This window comes from Crinia signifera, chromosome 8, assembly GCF_055691185.1.
Source record: "Crinia signifera chromosome 8, ASM5569118v1, whole genome shotgun sequence".
NCBI classification, from domain to species: domain Eukaryota; kingdom Metazoa; phylum Chordata; class Amphibia; order Anura; family Myobatrachidae; genus Crinia; species Crinia signifera.
The window spans coordinates 67,182,217-67,204,102 of NC_139224.1; the positions used below are offsets into that span (position 1 = coordinate 67,182,217).

Genomic DNA, 21,886 nt, shown 5'->3' on the forward strand with positions numbered 1-21,886 from the left:
TAATGGGGGGGGGGGGGGTAATTAGGTGGCATAGAGAAATTAGTTATCCCACTTATGCATGACCACTTTAATCCCTGATTACCCCACATGCACTGCTAACCAGAAGAACCCTGCTGCCATACTTGCCAACTTTGTTATTTTCCCAGAGAATCTTCACATCAATAGGCCCCACCCACATTACAGTAAACTGTGGATATGCGCAATTAGCATCCCTCCCTGTGGACTTGATATTCCACAAATGATCTCCCCATCCTGCCCACTTCTTTACAAAGCAGACGGGATGCAGGAAATCTTCCTACTTTTCTGGGGGTACAGGAAACTTCCATACCTTCCAGAAGAGTAGGCAACCTAGAGCACACAGCGCAGTTTTTTTCTGAAGAGGGGCACATTTTGTGAGGGATCTAGTACCATTGCCGGTCTAAGAAATGTGCCCCACGGTTATAGTGGTACCATAGTGAAAGTATCAAGCACATGGGTGCTTATAATGGTTATGGTATAAAACATACACTGACTCATGATAGACAGTCATATGGTCGACCACTAATGGTTGACAGTCACAAGGTCGACAGGGTCCAAAGGTCGACATGCAAAAGGTCGACATGGTTAAAGGGTCGACATGAAAAGGGTCGACATGGTCAAAAGGCTGACATGAAAAAAAGGTCAACATGAGTTTTTAATGTTTTTAGGGTGTCTATGTCGACATAGGTCGACATGGACAGTGTCTAAGTGTACCACGTCCCCTCGCATAGCTCGCTGCGCTCGCAATGCTTCGGGCTCGGCACACTATTTTATTCTCCCTCCATGCCCTAGTGGATGGTATAGCATGAAATACCGCCTGTCGGCACATGTTGGCTGAAAATTTTGTAAAAAAATGCATGTCTATCCTTTTCATGTCGACCTTTTGACCCTGTCGACTGTCGATCATTAGTCAGTCTGTGATCAGTCCGGATACCGCTTAAAAATCTGTGTATGATATGTTACTGTTATAATCATTGCAGTTTGACTGTACAGGTTGAGTATCCCTTATCCAAATATCCCTTATCCAAAGTATTCCGAAAACCATACATTCCAGGAAGTGAAAAAAAACGATTCTTGCTAAAACCACTACTGGGGACATCTATAACAGCACTGCTGAGGACATGATATGTAACTGGGGTACTTGTTTCTTATCACGGCCACAATCGCGGGCATCGTGTGCCTTAACTTTAAGGCACACGATGCGACGCGATGCCCACGATTTCCCCATAGGCTTCAGTGTTAAAATATTTAACATTGAAGCCTATGCGATGGACCCGATTTGTCCATAGGCTTCAATGTTAAATTATTTTAACATTGAAACTGAGTCCATTTAACATAGTAAAAAATGGGAAAAGGCCGAATAAGGGCCATTTCTCATTGGCTATGGCCCCGTCATGTGTGTAAAAAATAATGGCCCCCCATTGTGGCCGCCACCCCCACGATTAACGCGAACCCGAAGCGTGGCGAGCGCAGCGAGCCCGCGAGGGGCGGCGGTGCGCGTCCTCCGACCTTTTTATTCCCCTACTATCCACGTCGGTGTGGAGTTGAGAATAGATTAGTGTGGCGAGCGCAGCGAGCCACCGCGCCCGAAGCGTGGCGAGCGCAGCGCGCCCCGCGAGGGGACGTTGATACCTGTGAAGCCCGCGAGGGGACGCAGGGATCTGTGAAGGTATCAGCGTCCGCTCGCCACACTAATCTATTCTCAACTCCACGCCGACGTGGATAGTAGGGGAATGAAAAGGTCGGAGGACGCGCACCGCCGCCCCTCGCGGACTTGCTGCGCTCGCCACGCTTCGGGTTCGCGTCAATCGTGGGGGTGGCGGCCACAATGGGGGGCCATTCCCCTACTATCCACGTCGGCGTGGAGTTGAGAATAGATTAGTGTGGCGAGCGCAGCGAGCCCCGCGAGGGGTCGCTGATACCTGTGAAGCCCGCGAGGGGACGCAGGGATCTGTGAAGGTATCAGCGTCCGCTCGCCACGCTTCAGGCTCGGTGGCTCACTGCGCTCGCCACACTAATCTATTCTTAACTCCACGCCGACGTGGATAGTAGGGGAATGAAAAGGTCGGAGGACACGCACCGCCGCCCCTCGCGGGCTCGCTGCGTTCGCCACGCTTCGGGTTTGCGTCAATCGTGGGGGTGGCGGCCACAATGGGGGGCCATTATTTTTTACACACATGACGGGGCCATACCCAATGAGAAATGGCCCATATTGGCCCTTTTACCATTTTTTACTATGTTAAATGGACTCAGTTTCAATGTTAAAAAAATTTAACATTGAAGCCTATGGACACGATGGACCCGATTTCTCCATAGGCTTCAATGTTAAATTATTTTAACATTGAAGCCTATGGAGAAATCGGGTACATCGCGTCGGTCGCGTCGTGTGCGGTTTGGTATGCACCCGACGCGACCGACACAATTTTTTCCGACACGACCACCACGATAGAAAACGTGGTGGCCGTGCTAGGAAACAAGTAACGTAACTGGCATTACTGTGAACATCTGTAACAGCACTGCTGAGGACATAATACAGTATGTAACTGGCTCTAAATATGTGAAAATGATTGCTTAGCATTCAAATTCAGTACCTGAGATAGGACACAAACTTTGTTTCAATGTTTTGAAACCTTGTTTTATTCACAAATAAAATATATTTGTGTGTATTTCATGTGTCTGATGTGTTTGTACAACATAAATGCAAGATACTTCAAGATACATCATTAACATATAAAATATTCTGAAATACGGAATAATCAATGATCCACAATTTTTCTGTACTCGAGCATTTTGGATAAGGGATATTTAACCTGTAGTAACCCTTTCTTAGTTGGACTATAATTGATGTGTTTATATGTTCTACTATTCATAACAGTGCTTTGCTACACAGAATAGGATTTACATATTACATATATTAAAAATACAGGTTGAAATTCATCGATAAAATATGAAAGTCAAAAGCACAGTCTTATGCTGCTGCATTTTGCCGATTGAATATAAAATATAGAGCCTGATTCAGAGCTGGATGCCGTTGCATTGACTGCAGGTAATATGCAAATGAGAATTTTATCTTGTGTGCACCAAAGTGTGCAAGCCCTGAGATGGCGGCTTTCAATATTCACAGGCAATGTAAATCTACTGCAAGTTGTAAATACCATACCGCTGGCACATCATCGTTTTCACATTAGTTGCCATACTGTATGTAATAACCTTGAAAAGTGATACGCTAGAGAGTGATCAACTACAAACTAACAGCTCTCATTCTTCAAACACAGCCTTTGGCATGGTAGTTAGAAGCTGATTGGCTGCTACTTTATATTTATCCACTTTATTACCTTTCAGCAGGGGTTAAAGTGAGGGGGATTGGGGTGGAACTGAGTTACACCACCTCTAATGGTGAGGCCGAACATTTTACCCTCCACATTGGCCCGGCACAGTAATTCTAACAGAAAAGCATTCTAGTTTGCAGGGGGATGGCAAAACTAGGTGTCACAGAAATATGAGTTCCCCCACCTCTGCATGACCACTTTAAGCTCTGCCTTTAAGGCTCAGTGCATCTGGCCCATAGCCAGTTGCATTGACATTCTAGATGTCATCTTATTCTACAGTACGCATATAGGGGCCGATTCAGACCCATTCGTTATGGGCCAAATTGTCCTCCCCCCGATGATCGGGGTTTGTGCATGCGTGAATTTGCGCATGCGCAAATCCCAGGAGGGAACGGCTTTAGTGAGTTTCACACTCCCCAAACCATTCCATCAGAAAGGGGAGGAAAGAGGGTGGGCACAGGGGGCAGCAGCAGGGGAACACCCAGCGTTTATGGGCATCCCCATAAAAACGCCGGGCATTCCCCTGCTAATGCAGGCATAGCGATTCCTGCTTGGGGTGGGTGGCTGATGACACATGACATCAGCGCCCGCTCCAAATTTGGAGATCAGTGGCCATCTGAAAGGTAAGTATAGATTTACTATTCAGATCGAAGGCTGCAGCAATCTATTAATGGTGAGCGACCATCGAATGATTTCTCGCATCCGCATGCAAGGGGATATGCTACCTTACACATCCCCTCGCAGGCTACCAAAGGGATTTGCGCGGTGGTGGGGGGCGGCCTTTACCTGTTCACAAGGCTGCGATTACACCCAGTCTAGCAAACAGGTCTGAATCAGGCCCATAGTTTCCAAAGCCAAGAAAGCATACATTGCAGATTATTTACATTGCATTTATTAGAACACTGACCTGTTTTTTCTTGTCAATGTAGCGCAGGCTAACCCATGGTTTCTTTATATTTGCAGTACACACAAAAGCTGACTCTCCATGGAAATGACATAAAGATTATTCCTACCGGCGCTTTTCTTCCAATTCCTTATCTAACACATCTCAATCTCCAAAACTGCAGTATTCAAACAATTGAAGAAGGGGCATTTAGAAATCTTGGGCGCCTGGTGTCCCTTAACCTGGGCTCCAATCGTTTAACTTTCATATATCAGGAATCTTTTGATGGACTTTCATCTCTACAAAATCTAGTACTTGAGAAAAACCATCTTGAAGAAATCAAGCCTGGTGCTTTTAGTCAATTTGGATTTCTGAACTTTCTGCATCTTGGAGACAATTTCTTGGTATACTTGCCAGACATGTTGTTTCAAGGACTTTTGCAACTAAAATGGATGCGTCTTTCAAACAACAAGATTAATGTTGTGTCAAATGAGGCATTTGCAGGTCTTCCAAATCTCAAACGACTAAGTCTAGACCATAACGAACTCCAGTACCTCCCAACAGAAGCCTTTTCAAGAATGTCTGCTCTTACTAGGTTAGAACTAGGATGGAATCCAATGACTTTCCTTCCAGAAGAATCTGTCCAAATTGCATCTCTCAAACAGCTATACATGAATAACATGGCACTGCAGGATGTGTCTTTCAAGGCATTTGAAAAATCTAAAGAGCTCTCTCTTATTGACATGAGTAATAATCAGCTTAGATCAATACACCCACTAACTGGTTTAGAACAGATGAAATACCTAAACTTGACAGGAAACACTATAAACTGTGATTGTCATTTGAGACTTTTTAAAGAATGGGCTGAATTATTAAGGTTAAAAGTTGATCTTTTTTGTTTTCATCCTCACCACTTCCAAGGAGATCACTTGGATTCCCTTAGGGCTATAGACCTTAAATGTGGACATTTCCATGAAGAAGTTTATAACCTGTTGCCAGTCACAGAAAAACCAGATGAGGAGAGTGTGTGCCCACAGAACTGTGACTGTAAACCTGATGTCAAACATGCTATATGTGAGAATAAATCCCTAAAAAAAATCCCTAAAGGCTTCCATGTGGACACTAGCCTCATTGATCTTCGAAGAAATGCCTTCAGTTTGATTCCTAAGGGGGCTTTTTCAGATATGAAAAATGTAGCATCACTGCACCTTCAAAACTGCCAGATTAATGAACTCCAGCCCGGGGCATTCATGGGAATGAAAAATTTGGTTTATCTTTACTTGTCGCATAATCAGATTTCTGCTTTAAATCCCAGAGTCTTTCAGGGGGCTCCAAACATTGGCTATCTTTTCTTAGACAATAACAGATTTAATAAAGTTCCAAAAGAAGCACTTAGACTCCTTCCAAATCTTTTTTCTCTTCATATGCAGCATAATTCAATTACTTCACTTTCTGATAGCAATATGGCTGGTGCCCAAAAGCTACATTGGATATATCTAACTGGGAATAACATACAGATTATTGCTCCCACAGCATTTCAAAATCTGAAAGCTCTAGAGAAACTTCATCTGGATGAGAATATGCTAACAGAAGTGCCAACACAAGCTCTCAAGGGAATGCCTACATTGACAGAGATAAAACTATCCAAGAATCCCATGAAAAGTATTGGAAATGGTGCTTTCTCACCAGTATCTCGGTCACTTCAACATCTATATCTGAATGACATGGGACTACAACAGGTACAGTACTAATTTGTATGATAGTCCTGACAGAGGAGTAAATTGCTGTGAGGGAAAGTGGGAGGGGGGAAGGACCAATATACAGGTTTTGATTTCAATACAATTTCACTTAGAATGGTCAATTCCACAATTAGATTATATGTAGAGAAAAAGATATTCTCTTAGGTAGTCAGAAATGTGGAGGTGCACACTTGAGAGTAAAGTAGGTATTTGAAGAAATAAGGAAAGGACTCGTAAACGTAATTCCTATATATAATGTTTGTGAATACAACAAGTAGGACTGTCATTATGACCCGCTGCTTGGTTCAGATAAAGCTAGTAATAATAGCAGTGGTGGTTGGGATGATCCCTTGTTTAGATGATAAATGTTCTAAAATATAACTTGTATTTGTTTGTTTAAAAATAACACTCAAATGTATTGACACACAGACAAACAAATGATATATCATCCAAATTAATGCTCTCTGCACATTACATCTCCCCCTGTAGAGAACATGTTTTTGTCCATTTGAGAAGGAACCAGAATAAGGGCCTTGGTGACACTAGTGATACCATCTCTCTAGGGCAGCAGTGGGTGCAGAGATCTCTCTGCTAACTTTTTTCTGGAAGCTGAACTACTCTGGTTCTCTGGCTACCTACAAAAAGTCCTTATTGACATTCCTCAATAGCGCTGTTAAGGCTGTTCACTGGAAGTCTACATCCCCACCCACCAGGAATGGTTCACTCATATTGATATGTACATGTAAATGTAAAATCTACAGTGACTCCAGAGATCAACTAGATTTTCACAGCTACTTGGCACCCTTGGTTGGAATTTCATACCCTCCAACTGTACCGATGGTCTGTACCGGCAAAAAACACAGTGTACCAAATTTCAGCCTGGTTCCAGGTGGTCTTCTTTCTTCCCTCAATCGGCCCCAGCCGGGTAGTAAACACTAGCACCAATTCCCAGTGGTGCTTTGCGGGCACAGGACAGCGTGCGTTGAGGCTCTGGCGCGTACCCTCCCACACTCCTCCGTCGGCGCATGCTCTGCTGAGGCGCCATGGAGCAGGAGGACTCCCGCACTCCTCCGCCTGCTCTGCAGAGTATACAAGGTGCCATGGAGCAGGAGGACTCTGGTGGCTGGCGGGACGCAGTGAGAGGTGAGCAGTGAGCGGCACACAGTGAGTGGGCATACACACAGGTATATAATCTATGTATATTATAGGAATTTAACTTCACATCATGTATTAAAAAAATGCCCAGTACACATTCAGAAAGGGGGTGTGGCCATGCCCCCTTTGCCCATGGCCACACACCCTTTCCGTATGTGTACCGATTTTCGCCCTACAAATGTTGGAGGGTATGGAATTTAAATCCTCAATAATATATCTTATGAATGTAACAGTCTAAAACACATCTTATGAGTAACTACAGTGCTAATGATCTGCTGCTGTATCTAGGTGGAGCAACCATACTGCAGCGCCAGGGTCGCATAAACAAAGCAAGCTTCCTTCCGTTGCTAGAAGCTGACAGCAGCAGTTAGCAATCCAGGAAGTGTGGCCACGTGACACTGTTCCCCTGTTCTTTATGAGTAAGCTTATGTCCCCTCCGGGCCTTATTGATTGGTGGCCTGTCCTTTAAATCCCTATCTGACCAACACCGGTCCCAGTTCTTATCCTGCTATTGAATCCTTTGCCTGTGCACTTTGCGCTGTTCTATTAACAGCCTCAGTCTTTGTGTTTTCCTGGGTCCAATGCAGACAGCTTCAAAGCTAAGTACTTGAGAGTTTCTTTTTACCCCTTCCTTATGTCAGAAGTACTTTTGCTTGTTGTTTTTATATTCTGCATTTATAACAACCTGTTTATTGTGGAATTTATATTCTGCATTTATCGTATTATTTATTACACCCTGCATTCATAGACTGTGTTCCATACCGCCAAAATGTCCCACTTTTTGCAGGATATTAAACAAGGTGGATCCCAATATAGAACCTTGTGGGACTCCACCTTGGAAGTTACCCCAGCTGGAATGTATGCCATTTACTCACCACTCTCTGTCCCCAATTGTGCAACCAATTTTTCAATCAATTCCAAATTTTATCTCTTACTTTTATGAGGCACTGTGTCAAAAACTTTATCAAAATCAAGAAGTATTACATCAACAGATTTCCCTAAGTCCAACCCATACTGACCCATGCTGTCTTACTTATCACCTTCTCCTGTTCTAAGAAATTTGGATACTATCTCTTATTATTCCTTCTAATATTTTCCCCACAATGGATGTAAGGCTGACCGGTCTATAATTTTTGGGGTTAGTTTTGCTACCTTTCTTTAATATTGGTACTACGTTAGCTATACGCCAGTTCCTTGGTACCTTCCCGAGTTTATTGATTCATTGCATATCAGCTATAAAGGTAGTGCTATGACAGAACTCAATTATTTAGTATCCTAGGGTGTATTTTGTCCAGGCCAGGAGATTTGTTAATATTTAGGTCCTGTAATCTATTTTTGACTATTTCCTCACTCAAACATACAGTTTGGGAGCAATCAAGAGCTGACTCTTCAACCTGTGGGAGAACCATTCTTTCCTTGTAATTATTCAGATCATTATATTTTAGCGACAATACTGGATCCCAGGTTTAAGTCTTACATTGTGTCTTTTTTTACCAATGGGCACAAATCTGCAGAGGTGCAAAGACCTCTTGGTCCAAAAATTGTCAGCTGAAGCGGAATGTGGCAGGCACACAACTCCTCCTTCAGTTTCTCCCACTGGGGTTGTGAGGAAAAAACTCAATTTTCCTAAGAGACCCACTGCTATTCAGTCCGGAAATATATTTTACATCTGGTCCAGACTGAAGGAGCTTCCTACCATAATAGACATGTCCACTGCTACTGCCTATGATGCTATCACAATTGAAAGAATGGTGGATGATTACTTTGCCGATATCATCGATATAGGTATGTCAGACTGTCCATTCTATTATTGGCAAGGACAATTTCATCTTGCACCTCTTTGTATTTTTTGCTCTTTGGAGCATTTCTCTTTTTTTGGGGTAGTTTATTAAACTGCCACCCTGTCTGCCCCTGCAGTGCCGCTCTGCTTCCATGATGTGCCAGGTTGGAAGTGTAAAGGTGCCCACAGACGCTACAATTGTACTGTGCTATGCGTTTTTGTCTGTACAATGGTTCTATACAGTTTTTCTTCCAGCTTGCGATGCAATGTGCACTTGGATGCATGCGATGCAATGTGATGAACCCATGTTTGTAATGTTAAATTTCAGATGTAGTCTAAAAAGTACGTACTTTTTTAGACATACAATATCGGGCTCCCGGGAACGCGCATCGCATCGCACAAGCCCATAAACACCATCCAATAATTGTACAAAAAGTACAAAACGCATTCGATAATTGATGCGTCTGTGGGCACCTTTAGGTCCACATGTATGTGATGCCCACTGCTGTCGCTTAGCTTAGTCATCCAGCTACCTCAGTATAACCTTTTGGGCCAACTACAGTAAATGAAAACAATTTTGTGAGATGTGAAGTGACCAAAATTGACTAGAAATGAGTGGAAACTAATGTTATTGAGGTTGATAATACTTTAGGGGCAAAAACAGGACCAAATTCTGTTATTTTAGCCATTTTTAGCATTTTTTCATAAAGATCCAGATCCAAAACCCGCAAGGGTGGTTTTGCCAAAACCAATCCAGATCCAAAACACGAAGGGAGATCCAGATCCAAAACCAAAACCTGAAAAAGTGGCCGCCGCACATCTCTAGTAATTACCAAAGCAAAAAATTAATTGAATATTTCCACTTTCTCTTTTTCTTCTATTACCAGGGTACCCTGCTTATTTTTTAGTGGGCCAATATTTTCCTTCCGTAACCATTTCCGGTTTGTATAACTGTAACATTTTTGGGGGGATTAGATTTGTTATCTGTGGCTATTTTTAGTTCTGCCTCTAATTTAGACATCTTGATTGTATTTTTACATTTCTTATTACATTCTTTATATGCAGCAAATGATTCGGGTGTCCCATCTTGCTTAAACTCTTTGAATGCCCTCCTTTATTAACCATTTCAAATTTGACTTTGCTGTTAAGTCACATCAGTTTCCTTTTGACATTTGTTCTTTTATTTACCCTAGTAGTAATTTTATCAGTGCCATCCTGCAGTATTAAAGTTTATAAACTTTTACTGGCATCCATACCTCTAAATAATTCCTTCCAGTTTATATCCTTTAAGGCAGGCATGTCCAAACTATGGTCCTCCAGCTGTTGTGAAACAACAAGTCCCATCATGCCTTGCCACAGTTTTGCTATTAGGGAATGCTAAAACTATGGCAAGGCATGCTGGGATGTGTAGTTTCAAAACAGCTGGAGGGCTACAGTTTGGACATGCCTGGTATAAGGACTCCTCAAACTTACCAAAGTTTTCTTTTGAGAAACTTAAGGCCCTAGTTGCTCCAATATAATTATATTTGTTCAAATTTAAATCAAATGTGATCATATTGTGATCACTGTTCCCCAATGTCTCCCTTATGGTTATGTTAGAAAGAATGTCCCCATTGTTGCTTATCAGAAGATCCAGAATATTATTAATTCTGGTTTGATTTTCAATAAATTGATACAAATAGTGGTCATTCAGGGCATCCGATAAAAAATTTCCCTTAGCGGTACTACTTGATCTACAGTATCTTTCCAATTCATTTCTGGGTAGTTAAAGTCGCCCATACTGTACTAATAATGTCCCCTAAGCTTTTCCTCTTCCTTATTTATGTTCGGTGGTTTATATCACTATAAGTTTTTAGCCCCTTTTTTTTACCTGTAATTTCTACCCATACTGATTCCACTGACTCCATTGTGCTCTTGTATATGTCTACCCTTATGTATGGTTTTAAGGATGGTTTCATATAACATACCACCCTCACCTTCTACCTAATCATTTTTTTATAAACAGACTATAACCTTCTATGTTAGCCTCCCACTCATGGAATTCATCCCACCAAGTTTCGGTACTACCTATTAGATCAAACTCTTACTCTGAAACTATAGCCTCTAGTTCCCCCATTTTACCAGTTAAACTCCTAGCATTCAGATATAGGCATTTCAGATCTTGTTTTTTCCTTTGCCCTTGTGATGTTACCTGTTACTGTTGCAGAAGGGGATCAGTTACCACTGCGTTACAGTCCTGTTTGATTGCCTTGATCAGCCTTCAGTAGTTAATATAGCCAGGTCAATGGGGCAGGCTGATGCTGCAGCCATTTTTAGATTTAAAGAAATGGCCCTGAAATTTGCTTTACGTTCCACAATAAATGGGATCCCCGCACCAAGAAGACACCAGGCCACCAATGCAGATGAGGTCCTGGACCACCAGCAGTGGGACCCAGGGCTACAATCCCCTCTGCCCAGTTCAGAGAAGTGGTCAACCTATTGGTCAATCCTCGCCAAGCCCCGATAAATCTGATTTTTAAACATGTTTAAAAATCTGATTTGTAGATCTTAATCAAGTTTTGATATGGATCGCCTGTAATTTAGTGTGACAATTATCTCTAGGCTCTAGCTTCCGGTGGGGGCCGGGGATGGTCACATCATGTGGAGCTCCGATCATCCATCTACGGAGCTCCGCCATCCCTGGCCTCCGGAGCAGCATGGTGGAATAGCAGTGTGGCGGAGGAGGCAGCCGCAGTGAGCAGAGCAGAGGAGGCGAGCGGAGGGAGAAGGTGGGAGGAACCAAGCGCTGTGTCACCTGGCACAGGATGTGGCAATACCCGGTCAGAGACAAGAGGCGCTGCAGCCCCCCGGCAGCACCATCGGTCTGGCACCATCAGGCGCTGCTGCGCCCCTGGCAGCACCATCGGTCCAGGAAAACACCCCCCCCCCCCCCCCCCCAAGAAACAAAGTACACCAGGTACATCCCGGATGGCAGGAAACCCGGCTACCTGGCAGGAACTCCGGCCTGCAGCCCCTGGACGTGGACTGCTGGAGCCCAAACCCCTCTCCTCATCAATGTTCCTGCTTCCATTGGAAAACCCCCAAGGGAGGAGGAAATGGCTCTGAGTCCTGCAATGGGGCAGTGAAAATGGACCTCAGCCCACAGAGGTCCCAACTATGGCCGCAGGCCCAACTGACTCTCCCCCCTTGCCTCACTAACTCTCCATCCCCAACCCCCAGCCCCACACTGGCTCTCCCTCCAGCCGCAGCTTCAGCTAGAGCCCTTGACATGCTGGCCCAGCCCCACAGAAGACAGCCTCTGGACCCATCCATGTTGACCTATTTGAGCCCTTTCACACCGGCCCTGTGAGTGGTGAAGTCAAGATGGCGCTGATGATGGCTGCTTAGGATCTGTGCCACCCAGCCTAAAATATGTACCGTGTCTCCCCTGTAGTGTTCCATATCTGTACTGTAAACCTAGCTGGCTGTTGCAACGACTTAGTGGTGCCACTGAATGGCTACCTGGGAGCTGTGCAGCTCGGCAAATATGTGTTTCCCAAGTCCGTGTCCCTCATCAGGATACACATATATGTACATGTGATATAGATCTGTACTGTCACTGTTTTTTACTTGTTATCTATCTGTATGGTGCAACCACTATGTGGCACCACTGAATGGCTACCTGGGTGCTGTGCCACTCAGCAAATATATGTTCCCCATGTCCGTGTCCCCCATCAGGATATGCATATCTGTATGTGTGCTATATATCTGTACTGTCACTGTTTTACTTGTTCCTATCCTGGCTGTCCACAGCAATCCAAACCAAATTCCTAGTATACGCAAGTATACCTAGCCAAATAAAGCTGATTCTGATTCTAGAACAAAGGTGTATGGATCCCTTAAGATTTAAATTAAAACAGAATGAAAGCTGTTGTACTGTAATCAAGATTTAATTTACCCTTCTAATACTGGAGAAAACCTTGTTCTCCTAGTATTCTCCTCAGTGATCAAGTTGGGAGACCCCTAATCAAGTTTGGGTAGTGCTTTGGTGCGGTCAATAAATAATTGATACTGTATGTAGCCCTTCCCCCAAACCATATTGAAGATCATATCTCAGATCTGAACCACGCCCAATTACAAATCGTACCCCAGAGCTGATGCCCACTACTGCTTTCTTTAAAAAGAAAATCACATTTCTCACCCATCTCATTAAAAATCATTAATGAGCAATGATGATTTATTTCAATACAAATCAATCCATTGTGTCCCCAATCCCAATTACACATAAACAGTCCATGCAGCCACAGCCCCCATCTCCTTCCTCAGCCATAACGCCAACTCCTTCCTCAGCCATAGCACCATCTCCTTCCTCAGACATAGCCCCATCCCCTTCCATAGCCACAGCCACAGCCCCATCAAAATCCTAAGCCACAGCCCTTTCACCATCCTCAGTCAAATCACCTTCCTCAGATACAGCCCCCATTCTCTTCCTCAGCCAAAGTCCCAACACCTTTCTTAGCCCCCAACTCCATTACCTTCTTCAGTCAGAGCCCATTCACCAGACACAAGCAAGTGGCCCAGCTTTTCACAGGAATTAACTGTGACAAAAATGTTGAGGGAGTGGCTTGTTTAATGTGGGTGTGGTTTAAATAGGCACATGTGGGGGTTTATCCGCATGTGCAAAAAGTTTGATATTCAGGTTTTTTTAAACCAAATTAAAATTAAAATCCATATTTAAAAAAAAATGTCAGTACTTGCTCTGGACCCACCTTAATAACTCATTATGCAATTTGAAGTTTCCTTCCTTTGGAATTAGCTTAATTAGTCTCTTACCTAGCGTTGTAGATAGCTTCCATGTATTGGTAAGAGGACAGGTACTACTCCTAACAATGCACCCGCCCCCTTCACACACTATACTACCACTAACCCCGCTTCCCTCATACACACACTACCTAAACTACCCCTGACCCACACCTGCTTTACAAACACACTACACTAGCCCTAACCCTGCTTCCCGCATACACTACACTACCCCTAATCCATCACCTGCTCATGCTATACCGATAACCCTGCACCTATTCCCTGCATGCATTACCCCACCCCTAACCATGCACCTTCTCTATTAACACACTACACTACCCCTAATTATGCACCTACTTGCACTACATCACCCCTAACCCTGCACCTGCTCCTGCACATACACAACACCGCCCCTAAACCAATACCTGCTCCCTGCACACACCACACCACCCCTAACCATGTCTCTTCTCCGTTCACACACTAAACTACCTCTAACCCTGCACTTATTGTGCCCACACACACACACACACACACACACTACACCACCCCTAACCCTGCACCCGCACACACTACCCCTAACCCTGCACAAACTACACTACTGCCACTCCCCTGTACACCACACTACCACTCTGCACATGCACACAGCCACTCACAGGCAGAGCTGGCCCTAGCCTAAATGACGCCCTAGGCAAGATTTTCGCTAATGCCCCCTAGCACCGCCACTAGTTCCGCCTCTGACACTGCTCCCCTTTCCCAGCACCGTCAACCCTCATCATAGCAGTCATCATTTTGGTGCTCCAACCCACAATATTTTAAATAGAAACAGTGCACACATTCGGTGCGCAGCCCGAACAGGGGTGTGTTCTTGCTGGGAAGGGGCATGGCCACACAATAGTACCCCCAATTTTAAATTATGCCACACAGTAGTGCAACTTTATTAACATTATATAATGCGATGGTGTCCCTTATTCACGTTACATCACACAGTAGTACCACTTTACCTTATATACATTACTTCTCACATTATTCACATTATACCCTTAGAAAACAATCCTGAGAAAATATTGTATTTTAAGCACCTCCATGGCCACACTGCAACCCAGCACAAAGCAGTGTGTGCTGGGCAGAGGAGAAGAGCTGCAGCTGCTGCTGCTGTCACTTAAGGGGAGGGAGCCCGGGGCCCTCCATCATACTTTGGCCTGGGTAATTTGTACCCCTTTTTCTCGGCAGCCCTGATAATACCACATAGTATTGCATCTTACACATGACACACATTATTAATGTCCTTATAAACATAATGCCCCTTACACATTATGCCAACCTTTATTAATGCCCTTCATACACATAATGCCCCTTACACATATGTTGCACATTATTAATGCCCTTATACACATGACACACATAATGCCCATTACACATATGTTGCACATTATAAATGCCCTTATACACATGACACACATAATGCCTGTTACACATGTCGCACATTATTAATGCATTTATACATGACACACATAGTGCCCCTTACACATATGCCGAACACTATTGCACAACCAACCCACCCGCAGACAGCACTCGCACAGCCGCTAACACTGTGACCTCTGCCTCTGCTCGGATACAGATGTTTCCTCATACATTTGCCTCAATAGGCCATGCATCTCCTGGCCAGTTCTGCTAACGTTGGGTGCCTTTTTTTTGCTGAAAATTCGTCTTATTTGCATTGTTATGTGACCAGGACACACAAGGAGCTTCCGATGATTACAATGATATGTGGCATAAATATATTCTGTGTGCGACTGTGGCTGCACCTGCATACGGAATGCTATGTTACAGTGATTTCCATGAATACACTATTTCATATGCAGATACAGCCTCACTCACACAGAATATAGGCATGCTGCATATCATTTTAATCAGCAGAAGCTGCTGGTGCCCCTAGGCATTCCAAATGCCCTAGGCATTTGCCTAGTTTGCCTATGCCTAGGGCTGGCTCTGCCCACAGGTTGCTGGCTATTTAACAACAAAACAAAAAATCCCTCACCCACAGGATTTTGGGGAAGATGTATTAAGCCTTAACAAGAGATAAATGCAAGGCTTATAAAGAGAGATAAACGTCCAGCCAATCACATTCTAACGTTTGGAAAAAGTCAGTAAGGAGCTGATTGGCTGGAGATTTATCTTTCTTTATCACCCTTTGTCTGTTAAAAATCATCCAACTAATTTTTCTTAACTGGAAACCATAGGTAAAGGAAGAAATTACCAACACATATAACTTGTATAGACAAAAAGTATATATATATATATATATATATATATATATATATATATATATATATATATATATACACACTGCCTGGTGTTCCTGGTCCTTGATGTTACATATTCGTGTCTTGACAAAGGTCCCTGTGAGGACCGAAACGTCGACTACAACTATGAAATAAATTCTTGATTCAACTATTCTATGGTTTATGGTGAGTGCCTGCTTCCAACAAAAATTGCTATATTTGGGACGCTGTTTCCTGTAGAGCGGAGCACCACAAAGTTGTCCGCAAGGAATGGATGGAGTGCGGTTCTTCGATTCTATTATATATATATATATATATATATATATATATATATATATATATAATGTATGTAAACACAGCCCCACTTCCTACTTACCTGGTTTCTGAAGGAGTGTAGTAGCAGTCTATGCTCAGCTCTGCCTTCTTTCCTACAGTCTGGGGGCTCCTTAAAGATTCTTTTTATTATCTTTCCATTAAAGTTAGAAGCAAATCCCGATAAGCCCTACCCCTTTTAACTCTGGCCTCTTGGATTGCTGGGAGAGGAATTCTGGCTCTCCATTGGTCAATGATTGCCATCTTTTTGTAGCCAGCTATGGGGGTGGCCATTATCTGTTAGCAGGGCCGGCGCCACCACTAGGCAGCATTAGGCATTTGCCTAGGGCGCCGTCCACTGGAGGGCAGTACTGAGCCACCAAGGAGAGCACCGAAACTTATCCCAGCAGGGTCAGGCCGTGGGGAGCAGGTGAGTGAGTGATATGTGCCCCTAACCACACACACACGGTCATCAGCGGCAAGGATTGATATCGGCGGGCGGCAGCCGCCCGCTCCCCCCAGCTAGTGATCGGCAACAATCCCTGTGCGGCACCCTCAGCAATCCCCCCTCCCCCGCAATCCCCGTGTGGCATGCACCCACCAGAGAACGGTAAGTACCGTGCTATGTAAGGGTAGTGCCGTGCTGAAACCCTCCCCCCCCGCCCGCTCTATGCCCCTCAGCCCAGCCCGCCTCTGCCTAGACCCCATTAACCTTCCTAAGCCACAGCCCTATCACCTTCCTCAGCCACAGCCCATCACCTTCCTCAGTCCTCTACTCCAATACTTTCCTCAGAATTCTGTCCCATCACTTTCTACCGTAGCCTGCTGCACCATGGGGGTGATCACTAAATTCGTGCCTCAGCACTGATGGGGATGATGTGTGGCACATGACCTTTGATGTCAGACCATTACATCACAGAGTGTAGGTGTAAACCGGCTGAACACCGGCCCAACACCAGCCAGGCCAAGCTTCAAGGAGGCTGGGCCATAGGTAATGGTCTGCACGGCACCCTCTTAAGCTTTCTGCACCCTGAGCTTATGGTAAACTAGAACCATCCTTCCTACACTCCAGGCAAAGGGGGTCCATTTCCATTGGCGCAGCTTTTGAATGCTGGCAAAGGCAACTTGACTTGACCCCTTCACCCATTCAATTCATACCCCCATTCACTCAAAAGGGCTGGCTTCCTTATGGCGAACACTTTTAATCAAGATCCTGCTGCTGTAATGCATGGCAGGTGTCATGCATATTCAGAAGATAAATCCAACTGCCCACATTTTGATAGATACAGATGTGTCCACATAGCTTTCCTTCGTGCGCCACAAATAGGCCTGTATTCAGATCTGATTGCAGTACAAATTTGTTTGGAAAATGGGAAAAACCATGTGCACTGCAGGTGGGGCAGATAGAATTAGATTTGGGTGAGTTATTTTGTTTCTGTGCAGGGAAAATACAGACTGCTTTATTTTTACACTGCAATATAGATCTCACTTTGAAAAAAAACCCCACCCAAATCTACCTCTCTCTGCACGGTATATCTGCCCCACCTGCAGTGCACATGGTTTTGTCAATTTGAGAAGGAATTTGCCTCTAAGAGTGAACTAGAATAAGGCCCTAAGCCACAGCATATTGGCATGGCAATAATGATCATTTTACAAAATGGGGACATGTCTTCTAATCCAAATTTCCAGGACTGTGCTGAGTTATTACACTGGACATCCTGAGTAACCTGAGGATAAAATATGAAGGATGTATGTTTCTTGACAACAATCTTTCTTACACTACTGGAAGTTATTGGATTTTTTCCTACTGATACTGTAACTAGGTAACTAGGCACACCAGTCTCCTGTTCCCTGACTAACCTCTTCTCTTTAAATAAAATGGACACACCAGATTTTTTGTGGATCCGGTTTTAGAACTGTGATTGGAATGGATCTTAGACTGGGTGACTGGAAACTAGCTCTTTGGATATAATTCCTGCTCATAGACGAGGAAAAGGAAGGCAAGGAAGTTTGAAGTTCACAGTGTGCAGGCTGCAGCCCTTTGCCTTGGTCACCCAGGATCCCGACATCAGGATAATGACTGTCGGGATCCCAACTGTCGGAACCCTATACCACACCCAGTTATGCTATGCAAGCACTTAGCAATTCTGCGAAGCGCTTGAATTTCTCTTGCAAAATTTTACCTATTTTTGTTGTCCCATTCTTCAGGATTGACTTCTGGTTCCTTGAAGCTAGGTACATCCCGCAGGTCATCTTTATATAGAAGCATTAGTACTTTTCAGCCATTTCAAATTACTGTACACATAACTAATTCTATTCTCACAGGAATGTTAAGGGTCAAAAAATAGACCGTAATGCTGATGAAAGCATGATTTACTGTATGTTGTCTGTGTCTATGCTCAATATATGTTCTTTAATATTACTTGTACAACACTATAGAATTTATCTGTACTTTTAAAAGAAACAGTGGTACTTGTGTAGTTTCACGGCGCCAGTATGGGCGCACGCTACTTCCGGGTTCTGCGCTCGGCAAACTTTCTAAAATAAAGTTAATAAACTCCATGCCAACATGGATAGTTCATACCCCCACTATCCACGTTGGCATGGAGTTGATTTTAGATAGCGTGGCAAGCGTAGCGAGCCACCGAGCCCATAGCGTGGGTGAGCACAGCGAGCCCTGCAAGGGGACTCAGACGCACGGCCATGCTGACGCCATGAAACTACACAAGTACCAGAACAGTTGATAATAAAGTAGTTATAAAACATAAAGATTGGAGAGGAGCCCAACTGGCTCCTCTCCAAGCTGTCCTCAACTCTGCAGCCAGGCTTATCTTCCTCTCCCGCCGCTCTAATTCTGCCACTCCCCTTCAACAAAATCTGCACTGGCTCCCATTCCCCCACAGAATCCTCTTCAAACACCTCACACTCACATACAGGGCCATCTCTAATTCCATTGTTCCATATATCTCTAACCTCATCTCCATTCATACACCCTCTTGCCCTCTACGGTCGGCTGACAACTGTCGTCTCTCCTCCACCCTGATCACTGCTTCCCATGCTAGAGTACAGGACTTTGCCCGTGCTGCAGTGGAACGCACTCCCTCGCTCCATTAGACTCTCCCCAACCTTGCAAAGCTTCATACGGGCACTGAAAACTCACCTTTTCATCAAAGCGTACCCTTCTACTGTGTGAACTAGCTGGTTCTCCGACCCCTTGATCGTTTATATCCTGCTATCTAGCCACCACCCACTTGCTTGCACCTCTTCTCTTCACATTTCACTTACAGCTCTCCTATACTCAAACACTCAGTGACCATCTTCATCCGCATACTCATCTCTATCATTGGCCTCAAGCCTCTAGTTGTATGTTGATTGAGTCCTCACTACTTATATTTAAGCTGTAATGTGTATTGAACTGTGGTGCTCTTTATTTGTACTCTTTTTGTGTTATTTATTCAATGTTATACCAAGTTTTGTCTCCCTGTATTGTTCCTTTGTACGGCGCTGCGAAACACTTGTGGCGCCTTATAAATACAATTATAGGTACTTGTTTCCTAGCACGGCCACAATCGCGGGCATCGTGTGTCATTTTTAGTGGTATACGACGCGACCGACGCGATGCCCCCGATTTTCCCATTGAAATGCATTGAAAATAGTCAAAATCGCGTCGGTCGCGTCGTATGCGGCTAAAAAAGCCTTAAATGGTCCAGACGCGATGCCCCCGATTTTCCCATTGAAATGCATTGAAAATAGTCAAAATCGCGTCGGTCGCGTCGTATGCGGCTAAAAAAGCCTTAAATGGTCCAGACGCGATGCCCACGATTTCCCCATAGGAAACAATGTTAAATGGCTCAATGTACCCGCGATGCCCCCGATTTCTCATAGGGAACAATGTTAAATACCTCAATTTCACCAAATCATCATAGGGAACAATGGTAAATGGGCCAGAAAGCCCCAAAAACACCCCAGAACAGTGAAATGTCCCTCCAAAAGTACTTTACGCCACCCCACGATCAACGCAAACCCGAAGCGAGGGGCGGCGGTACGCGTCCTCCGACCTTTTCATACCCCCACTATCCACGTCGGCGTGGAGTTGAGAATAGAATAGTGTGGCGAGCGTAGCGAGCCACCGAGCCCGAAGCGTGGCGAGCGCAGCGAGCCCCGCGAGGGGACGCGGATACCTTCACAGGTAAACGCGTCCCTTCGCGGGCTTCACAGGTATCCGCTGCGCTCGCCACGCTTCGGGCTCGGTGGCTCGCTGCGCTCGCCACACTATTCTATTCTCAACTCCACGCCGACGTGGATAGTGGGGGTATGAAAAGGTCGGAGGACGCGTACCGCCGCCCCTCGCGGGCTCGCTGCGCTCGCCACGCTTCGGGTTCGCGTTGATCGTGGGGTGGCATAAAATACTTTTGGGGGGACATTTCACTGTTCAGGGGTGTTTTGGGGGGTTTATGGCCCATTTAACATTGTTCCCTATGATGATTTGGGTAAATTGACCAATTTAACATTGTTTCCTATGGGAAATCGGGGGCATCGCGGCTAAATTGAGGCATTTAACATTGTTCCCTATGGGGAAATCGCGGGCATCGCGTCGCGACCATCGCACCCGATTTTTTAGTGCTTGCGATGGCCGCGATGCCCCCGATTTTTCCTCACGATGCCCACGATCATGATCGTTGTGGCCGTGCTAGGAAACAAGTACCCAATTATAATAATAATAATATGCTTTTTATATGTTTCTGCTTCTGCTAGATTTCCAGTGGAGCATTTGTAGGGCTTGGGCAGAGCATAAAAAGTCTTTATCTGGAAAACAACAAATTACAGAACCTTCCCAACATGAAGAACTTCATTAGACTGGAAGTAATAAACTTGGCTAACAATCCCTTTCATTGTGACTGTCATCTGCTCCATCTCAACAGGTATGTTCCTCTGGTAGGAAGCATCACATGCAGCACTGAACTGTGTAATGCAATAAATCATATTCCTTTTAAATGTCAGTTGTGCATCTAATCTATCTGTAGACAGTCTAATATGATAGGAAGGTCAGGTTGAGGTAATAACTAGGGGTGTGGTATATGGTCCCGACAGTCGGGATAAAGACAGTCATTAGCCTGACATCGGAATCCCGACTGGCCGGACTCAGACAGTGGGGCAAGCGCAACAAAGCCCCTTGCGGGCTCGCTGCGCTCGCCACGCTGTGGGCACGGTGGCTCGCTACGCTCGCCACCTATTCTATTCTCCCTCTATGGGGGTCGTGGACCACCACGAGGGAGAATAGCCGGTGGCCGTCGGGACCCGAGTGTCGAGGTTTTGAATGTCGGGATCCCGACTACAGGGTAATGACTGTTGGGATCCCAACTGTCGGGAAACTGTCCGGCACCCATTACCTAGTTTACCGACTCTTTGGGCTTATTCTCCAGATATTAGACAGCATAAGATGACCATTGGTACCCACATATGCTGTGATTATCAAGTGTGATTTGATTTTCAAATCGCATCGAGTCTAGTTCAAATTGTTCTGTGTTTATTTTCCCATGAGATATGTGCTCCTGCATAGTCGATATCGCAAGGCAAAATAGTATGTGCCTGCAGGTACTTTTGTACTA

At 44.8% G+C, this 21,886-nt stretch overlaps 1 protein-coding gene across 1 annotated transcript in view; it reads left to right on the plus strand.

Annotated features, from left to right (window-relative positions):
• The window catches only part of CHADL (chondroadherin like), a 47,038-nt gene that overhangs the window by 16,836 nt on the left and 8,316 nt on the right, over positions 1-21,886 (plus strand). The window contains exons 3-4 of the mRNA XM_083156629.1: positions 4,311-5,969; positions 21,033-21,199. Of these exons, the coding sequence (XP_083012755.1) occupies positions 4,311-5,969; positions 21,033-21,199 (1,826 nt within the window). The remainder of the gene's footprint in view (positions 1-4,310; positions 5,970-21,032; positions 21,200-21,886) is intronic.